The sequence below is a fragment of the Girardinichthys multiradiatus genome, chromosome X (assembly GCF_021462225.1).
Source record: "Girardinichthys multiradiatus isolate DD_20200921_A chromosome X, DD_fGirMul_XY1, whole genome shotgun sequence".
NCBI classification, from domain to species: domain Eukaryota; kingdom Metazoa; phylum Chordata; class Actinopteri; order Cyprinodontiformes; family Goodeidae; genus Girardinichthys; species Girardinichthys multiradiatus.
The window spans coordinates 24,283,829-24,293,000 of NC_061817.1; the positions used below are offsets into that span (position 1 = coordinate 24,283,829).

Sequence of the window (9,172 nt, forward strand, 5' to 3'; positions counted from 1 at the left end):
TCTCTCCGGTAGGCCCAGCCCCCCCTCTTACTCTCTGCTGTGATGAAAGCAGAGAGAGCACCTTTACTACTCGCCTGTTTTGTTTATTTACCTTCAGAATTACACCCTGCTCCTCTTGGACCATGTTCCGATGTGTTTTGTTATGTTTCCTTTCAAACAGAATCTCTATGCGTGTGGTCTCTGGCCGTGTTTGGCTAACACATGCACACACACGCACCCACACACCCAAACACACACACTCCTATTCAACTTTCCTCCCTGTGCCAGAGGTCCCCTTTTGCCCTTCCCCCTACCTCTAAACCAAACATCGCAGGACAGCAAAAGGGAACTTCAAAGTGTCCGGAGGGGGTACTCCTTTTTTCCTGGCACTTGTCATCATCTAAGGGACTGGCTGCTCCCCTTATTACTCTAATTGCTTCCAACTGCTCCTGGAGGCTTTGATGAAGGGCGCCACGGAGCATGCTGGAAGCACCTGTTGTTCCACAGATGAGCACAGGTGGTGGAAGTGGGTTTATGTTTGGACAACACTGTGGGTTTTTTAACTTTAAATCAGAAAGAAATAAAATAAACACATGACAGGGATATTGATGTAGTCTCAGGTTCAATTAGGAAATTATATTTATACTGAAGAAAAATAAAACCTCAAAAACAAAACTTGTGAAAACATGTTAGCAGCACTCTGGCTCCATCTTGTGGTTCCTCTAGAAATCCAGAAGCTGCAAAGGAGAAGATCAAAACCTGCAGGTCAATAAAGAAGCACTTCTTTTATTCTAAAGATACACATCTACAGTTAAAAACTGGATTTGTGGATTTAAGGGAAGTTGGGTGACTTTGTTTTAACGTAATTCAGTCTACATCCGTATAATATCACATAATAACCATTTTATTTTAGTTTAATTTCAACCTAATGCACCTAATCTTGCTATCTTTTCCATTATATTTACATACTTTTGTACATCGCTCTGTTTATAATGAAAGCCTTTCCTATTTATAGGTTAAATAATTTAGCAAAGGCAACAATGGCTGTATGAATGCCTCAATAACAAAAAGTGCTGAACCTGTTGAGCAACATACCAGCTGTGGCAGGATCTTTTCAAAATGCTCAATCTCTACTTGGTTGCAATCCTCAGATTCAGCTTGTTTCAGCGACCTCAAAGCAGCCTCTGGCAATGACAAAAATAAATCGTTTTATTGGTGTACATCTCGATTTGAGTGCAGTAGCTCATCATGTAATCTTGACACTGAAAACTCATTACCTTGCACAAATACTCTCAGCATTTCTCGCATGAGCTGTGTAGCATCACCACTTACTGTAACACAAAGTTAGATGTATTTAGGTTAGTCATGTAATCTGAACTAAAACAAAAAGAGAACATCATTGCTTAAACTTACATTTGGTTTTGTCCTCTTTAAAGGAACTGGACAGGAGTTTGCTCACAGTTTCCTGCAAGAGATAAAACAGCAAAAGACAACATTTTGAATGAGACTACAACTACATCTCACTAAATTAGAACATTAATGAAAACTTATTTATTTTAGTAATTGAATTCAACAGGTTTAACCATGTATTACACACATAATGATATATATCAAGTGTTTGAATCTGTTAATTTTGATTATTATGGCTTACAGCTAATTTAAAGCCAAAATAATGTTTTTTCAGAAAATTTGAAAATTCATCTAAAAAAGGATTTGCAATATAGAAATATTATCTTTCATGTTATCCATATCTTATAATACAACATAGAAACCCTTTTTACACGAAGCGTACGCCACGACAGGTCATTGCTTGAAAAAAAGTGTTGTGTTCAAACCTATGAATAGAAAGTTGTGTGGAAGGAAAACGTTTGGTAGAGAAACATGCACAAGCAGAAGGGATAACAGAAGGCTTCAGAATTCTTTTAATCAAAACCTATTCAAGAGTTTTCCTGACATTCATAAGACGTGGACCAGAGTCAGTGCTTCAAGAACAGCCACACACAGGCTTATTGAGGATTTGGCCTTCAACTGTTGTCTTGAAGCAGACATAAGGCTAGAAGAGTCTTATGTGAGGTAAGGGGGGAAAAGGACTGGATTGTTTCTCAGTGGTCCAAAGGCTTTTTTTTTCAGAAACAAGTAAATATTGCATTTTGTTTGTCCGTTGTGTGGGCAGCCACCTACAAAAAAATCCACGGGCACTTCCTGCTCCCTTCTGCTGGCAAGCTTTGTAGAAATGGAGATTTAAATTTCCAGCAGGACTTGGCACCTGCCCACACTGCCAAAGGTAGCAATACCTGTTTCAATGTTAATGCTATCACTGTGATGGACTGGCCAGCAAACTCACCTGACATAAACTCCACAGAATCAACATATTGTTGACAGGATGATGAGAAACACCACACATAACGCAGATGAGCATAAGGGCGCTATATTAACGCAACATGGGCTTGACACCTCAGTGGAGGTAGTGCAGTAATTCCAGCAAAATTAGCCCTTACCAGATACTGAGTGCAGATACTGAACAGCACATACACTCACTGGCCACTTTCTTAGATACACCTTGCTAGTACCGGGTTGGACCCCCTTTTGCCTTCAGATCGGCCTTAATCCTTTGTGGCATAGATTCAACAAGGTACTGGAAACATTCCTCAGAGAGTTTGGTCCATATTGACATGATAGCATCACACAGATGCTGCAGATTTGTCGGCTGCACATCCATGATGTGAATCTCCCGTTCCTCCACATCCCAAAGGTGCTCTATTGGATTGAGATCTGGTGACTGTGGAGACCATTTGAGTACAGTGAACTCATTGTCATGTTCAAGAAACCAGTCTGAGATGATTCGTGCTTTAAGACATGGCGCGTTATCCTTCTGGATGTAACCATCAGAAGATGGGTACACTGTGGTCATAAAGGGATGGACATGGTCAGCAACAATACTCAGGTAGGCTGTGGCGTTGACACGAATCTCAACTGATACTAAGGGGCCCAAAGTATACCAAGAAAATATCCCCCACACCATTACACCACCAGCCTGAACCGTTGATACAAGGCAGGATGGATTCATGCTTTCACGTTGTTGACGCCAAATTCTGACCCTACCATCTAATTATCGCAGCAGAAATCGAGACTCATCAGACCAGGCAACGTTTTTCTAATCTTCTATTGTCCAATTTTGGTGAGCCTGTGCGAATTGTAGCCTCAGGTTCCGGTTTTTAGCTGACAGGAGTGGCACCCGGTGTGGTCTTCTGCTGCTGTAGCCCATCCGCCTCAAGGTTCAACGTGTTGTGCGTTCAGAGATGCTCTTCTGCATGCCTTGGTTGTAACGAGTGGTTATTTTAGTAACTGTTCACCTCTCTATCAGCTCAAACCATTGTGGCAGTTCTCCTCTGACCTCTGGCATCAACAAGGCATTTGCGCCCACAGAACTGCTGCTCACTGGATATTTTCTCTTTTTCGGACCATTCTCTGTAAACCCTAGAGATGGTAGTGCGTGAAAATCCCAGTAGATCAGCAGTTTCTGAAATACTCAGACCAGCCCGTCTGGCACCAACAACCATGCCACGTTCAAAGTCACTTAAATCACCTTTCTTCCCCATTCTGATGCTCGGTTTGAACTGCAGCAGATTGTCTTGACCATGTCTACATGCCTAAATGCATTGAGTTGCTGACATGTGATTGGCTGATTAGAAATTTGTGTTAAACAGTTGGACAGGTGTACCTAATAAAGTGGCCGGTGAGTATAGACCCTTTGTTAATTTCTTTACAGGTCTTACAGTTTTATCAAAATTAACATAAATAAACACGTGAAATATATCATTGTGTCTGATTAATCTATACATTTTGAGTTTCACTTTTTGATTTGAACTACTGAAATACATTGAGTGATTCTCTAATTTATTGAGCTGAGATGCCATTTACAGATGTTTTATGGTTTGAATTATGAGTAAGAATACACATATACCTTAGGCTGAATAAAACTAACGCAATATTTCATTTCTAAGCATATAATATTGTATGTTTTACTTGCTTCTCTCAAACCAACCGAACTACCTTTAAAAAATGACCTTCTTTGAAATATCACCGGATTTTTCCAGATGTGGTCAAATCAAGCAAAGAATGTTTAGGGCTTTATTAAATGCTTAGGAAACGCTCCTCAATTCGGCAGAAACGCTTGCTTCATCTAAACCGGAATATCTGCATAACATGCTATTTGTTTGCTCTGGAGGTAAACAACAAACAATGCATTCACACCGTGGGGTTTTTCGGAGGCGTAAGAATTCATGGCAGCTTAAAGATGTAAAAACGACAAGGCAGGACTCTGTTAGTTTGATGTTAAAGCGAAAACGAGTAGGTATAAACTGGAATTATGAGGGAACTTCCTACTCCTACCTTTTTGAAGCAGATTTCTTCCTCTTTCGCCGCCATGTTTACACGCAGCACTGTGCGATGGGATTGGTTGTTAATCTGTGACGTAACTCGACGCGTGCAAGATCACGATTTTAGTTTTGTTTACTTTTAATTTCACATTTAATATATTTTTAATATTTTTATCGTTTATTTCATCAACGTTTGGTGTATAAATTGATTTAGCTTTTTTGTTGCTAAATTAGAAAGGTACATACATATTGAAAGATGTGCTTTAACTTCAGTAACTTCACATTAAGCTTATTTGCTATCACTTACAATACAAACAAATAATAATCACACAATCAATAACTTTAGTTTATTGGTATATTTTTAATGTTAGACACAATAAAATGTGGTTTAAAAGTGCAGTAATTTTCACAGCATTTTGCAGAGATATGTATGTAATAACGCATTGAGTAGTACATAAGAGTTTTGCTTTTCTAATTTGCATAAACATACAGTACAGACTGACAATAATAGATTTGTGCAAAACGTTTTTTTCAAAAACATACACATGGAGATCGAAAACAAAATGTTAGAAGATTTTGTGAACAAAATCAATGTGTCATTTCTCCATAACACACATTATAGTTTAGAGGTTACATTTTCTTATATAAGGTATAATCTTTTCTAACCACTTAAAGCCTGCTTCTCAAGTCATCTCAAAATTCCTGCTTTATCTTACAACTGATTTGTTTATTCCTTCACTTCATCATCAAACCACTAAGGATTTTCTAGCACTTAGCCAAGACACATTGGACGCCGACCTGGAGCTTTAATTGGCACTGAGGTGGCCTTGTTGTCTTACTCATCTTGGATCTACGAGACAGATTTTTATATCAGCTAACATGATGGTGAACAGGAAATGCACACTTTTGCTCTGTTAAGTAGTTTCTACTCACCTTTGGACTAACAATCCGACGTACACTAGATTCTGTCCCCCCGATACAGTGAGGACCAGCCCAGTGTGCTCTGTCTGCTTCTTCTTCTGTAGAAAACCACACATCGGCCAAACAGTTCTTTGAAGAGTTGGAATCATTTCTGATCTTGGATCAAATGAAAAAAAAATGAATGAGGAATTCCATATGATTATAGAATTACTTTTGTGGATAATTCAGGACAAAACTGTTGAAATGAAGATACTCATAAAATGTGGGTTGAATCTACCTTGCACTTTGTGATTTGTCCCCATTCTTTAAAATACGAAATCAGATATTTTTCACTAATATTGGGGTCCAGCTCTGTGATGAACAATCCATGCTCCTGTTAAATGATAGAAAAACCAGTAAGCTTAAGGATTGAAATAATATCTAGCTTCAACTTGCTCGATATAGCATCAGAAAAACTTTACCAAAGCAAAGTGTCGAGCCAAAGCAGCCATATATTTCTTTGGAAGAATTATGAAAATCCGTTTTTGAGGTGCCGCCTCAATGTTTTCTGAAAGACATACATTTTATGACCCTTTTTAAATTTTGGTGCTAGGAAAAAAGGCAAACTACAAGATAAAATAATTTGCAATATAACATAAAATCAAAAGTTTACCCTTATTAGAGTCCATTATCCAGATGTAGATGTGACGGCCGTGGTTCGCAAAGAAATGAGTGATGCGATAATTACATGCAGCATCCTTTATGCATCAGGACAAGGAAATAATCTACCACTTTTAGTTTTGTTTTAATCTCTCATAGAAAATGTTTTTAAACAGATCACAGTCACGAAACCTGATAAGCAGCCAGGCCAGAAACTTTAAGCAGGTTTTTTTTAGCGTTACGGTTGTTTAGTCAGCAGTAATAAACATGTTATTTTAACCCATAACATCTGATGCTGGTAAACAGGAACAAATTTGGTGAGCTGACAGATTGACAGAGTTAGGGTCTATAAAAAAGAAAACAGAAATGGAATGAAAACAATTTATTTTAGGAACATTCAGTATAACTTATCATGTAAATATGAATGAGACGATGTTAAAACAGTATTTACATATTCATCCTGAGTTTCACACCAGACCCAACGTATGTTTGCTGCCATAAAGCTGAACAGCAAAAAGGCATTTATCTGTGCCTCCCAAACAACTGGGTTGATGTGGACTTCTGATGCAGATGTTACCAATGTTGGGGTCACAAATCAACAATTATGGGGACTTGAGATCCCAATCATATATTGAACTAAAAAACAAAAAGGATAATGGTAAAATATATTCTATAAATGTTAGAATGTTTGAAAAAAATTACAAATGGCTGGGCACGATTAAGGACTTGAGACCTGTCCAGGGGGTCCCCTGACTGTAGCCAAATGACTGCTGGAGATAGGTCAGCCTTGAAGTCATGTTTTGTGAAGTTATCAGTAATAGTTTCCTTATCTGTAGTAGGCATTTGTCATGTCTCAGTGAGTTTGATAAAGGAAAAGAATCCTCAGAGTGGTGGAAGCTGACAGCAAGGCAGACTTGCTCTCCACATTTGAACGGATTTTAGTACTTTTAAAAAACTCATGCTAAAAACTGTTCATAACCCTGGGATACAGTGCAGTTTTTGTAGATATTAAATGTCTACGCTTTCACAAGAGGCTGTTTTTAAGTTTACACTGCCTTATAAATGCTACTACACATATTAATCACCAACTGTAATAATCCTGCTCATCTGATGACTTTCAAACTATGAGACTATTGAGGCACAGGAGTAAACCATCTTTAATGCTGTTGCAAATGTGAATGTCCGACTCAAAATCCAAATGTTTACCTCATTCTTGGTGAACCTAAAGTTGTTCGGACTAGACTCGGTTGAGGTGAATTGAGACAGCAGGCAACCTTAACCAGCATAATTCCTCATAGCAACATAGGCGCTGTTCGCCTCGGAAAACCTGACAATCTCTTGTAAAAGTGGTTCTCAAAAGGCAGCCTGTGGTCTGCATCTGGCCCATGAGCGGCATATTCATGGCCCCTCAAGCAGTGATTCTTTCACTGTATCCACATATTCAATAGTGTGGCAGTGCGCTAGTGTATATGCTGTGTTCTCACAACAACGGCAAGATCACCAGAAGCCCGTATATCAGCTAAATAATAGAGCAATCTGGAATGTCATGACATGAAACACAGTGTCACTCGGATATTCCTGTTGGAGAACAAGCAGTAGCTTTTTACTTTCTGAGCAGTTTGCTAATTGCTACTTTGTCGACAATAGGAGCCTAGATTATAAGAAAATAAATTGTGTTTCAAAATTGCTATAAAAGGAAAAGTGGACAGTGAAAATTGACAGTTGGACAAAACGATTGCATTCATTCTCCAACCAGCACAAGACTAATGTGTTTGATTTGCCAAGAGACCATATCAATGATAAAGTTTTTCCAATTTAAAACATCATTAAGAGTTCTAACAAAGGCTTTTTGAAGAGACAGTTCCTTAAAGTTCCAACATCGGAACCATCATTTTATCAAGCTGTAAATAGGATTCCTGTTACATCTATGACTCAACAAAAAGCAACAGATGTAAAATAGTTTTTAGCATTTTGATCCCTGAAATGTTATTTTTGTTTACCAAATAATTTTATGAAGGAGTTGATTCTTTTTGTTAAATTGAAAAGGACGTCCACTAACACAGAGTTCTATTCTAGTGATGGAGATATTTTCAATTTGAGTCGAGTGACTGTTAGTTTCAACCTCTGAGGATGTATTTACTTTCAACAAACTCACAGTGAAAAGACATCTTTCTACTGCAAGCACAGAACCTCAGTTCAAAAAATCCCAATTATCCTTTAAATGAATTTGAGAGGAACTATTGGGCGCAAATTAATGTGTAGAACACTCTTAAAATAAACATGCATAAAACCTGTTAGATGCCATTGTTAAAATGCCAGTATGTTTTGCATGCAAGGACAGCTTGTTTAATGCAGGTTTTCAACACCTACTTCTCTGATTCAGACATCAAAAGAAAGAACAGCACGCCATTCCTGATTACTATTGGAACATGTAAGATCTGTTTAGTTCTCATCGAGGCATGTTGGTCTGGCATTCATCATCACTGATAACAAACCTAAGAAACTCTTACAAAGGCTTATTGTACTTGTCCTAGGACAAGAGCATTAACAAATTCCCTAGTTGAATGCTGTCCCAAAAAATAGCCCAAAATAGCTTTTTTGTTTTGTGTTCTTGTACCATTTTAAATGAAGATTTTTAAAGTTTTGATAACAGTCTCTTGTTCTTTGCCCAAACGAGTTTAGGTTTACAAGACTATTTAGTTTCATGGAAGGGTCCATTTTCACTTCCAGATTAGTCAATCTGTTTTTCAAACGAGGCCGGAAAGGAAAGGTTGATGTGCAGGGGCTTGTGTTTGTGCCACTGGATGGAAACAGGATGACCTCAGTCTTCTTCTCATTAAAAGAAATTTAAAGCCATAAATGTCCTGATGTCGACCAAGCAATCAAGGTGAGGTTGGATAGTGCCTGCACCACTGTGCTTTAGGGGGATGTAAATTTGACAATCATCGGCGCAGAAATTAAAGTGGATGTCATGTTTGCAAAAAATAGCACCTAGTGGCAGCAGGTATGAGGAAAGAAGAGGTCCAAGAATGGAGCGTTGTGGTACACCCCACCAAAGAGCCATCAACATGGAAGCAAAGCTTTTGAGAGCTGACCCTGTGGTACCCACCCACTGCTCCAGCCTAGAAATTAGGATCTCATGGTCAATGGTGTCAAATTCAGATATAAGATCCAATAGGACAAGAATCACAGAATCACCAGAATCCATGGCTACAAAGACACTTTTAGACAATGATTTAGATGTGTTGTTGTTA

General features: G+C 38.4%; 2 protein-coding genes across 2 annotated transcripts; both read right to left on the bottom strand.

Annotated features, from left to right (window-relative positions):
• Window positions 1–584: 584 nt before the first annotated feature.
• LOC124862595 (centromere protein X-like) lies at window positions 585–4,445 on the bottom strand. The gene is made up of 5 exons (XM_047356593.1): window positions 4,372–4,445; window positions 1,393–1,444; window positions 1,257–1,310; window positions 1,075–1,163; window positions 585–716 (listed from the first exon to the last, which is right to left on the bottom strand). The coding sequence occupies exons 1-5, from the start codon at window positions 4,405–4,407 to the stop codon at window positions 702–704; spliced, it is 246 nt and encodes an 81-aa protein (XP_047212549.1). The 5' UTR covers window positions 4,408–4,445; the 3' UTR covers window positions 585–701.
• Window positions 4,446–4,723: 278 nt separating this feature from the next.
• On the bottom strand, window positions 4,724–9,000 carry LOC124863416 (heterogeneous nuclear ribonucleoprotein A0-like). Its single transcript, XM_047357778.1, has 5 exons — window positions 5,932–9,000; window positions 5,741–5,826; window positions 5,557–5,652; window positions 5,292–5,435; window positions 4,724–5,208 (listed from the first exon to the last, which is right to left on the bottom strand). Exons 1-5 carry the CDS (start codon window positions 5,945–5,947, stop codon window positions 5,194–5,196), a joined length of 357 nt encoding a protein of 118 aa, XP_047213734.1. The 5' UTR covers window positions 5,948–9,000; the 3' UTR covers window positions 4,724–5,193.
• Between the last annotated feature and the right edge of the window lie 172 nt (window positions 9,001–9,172).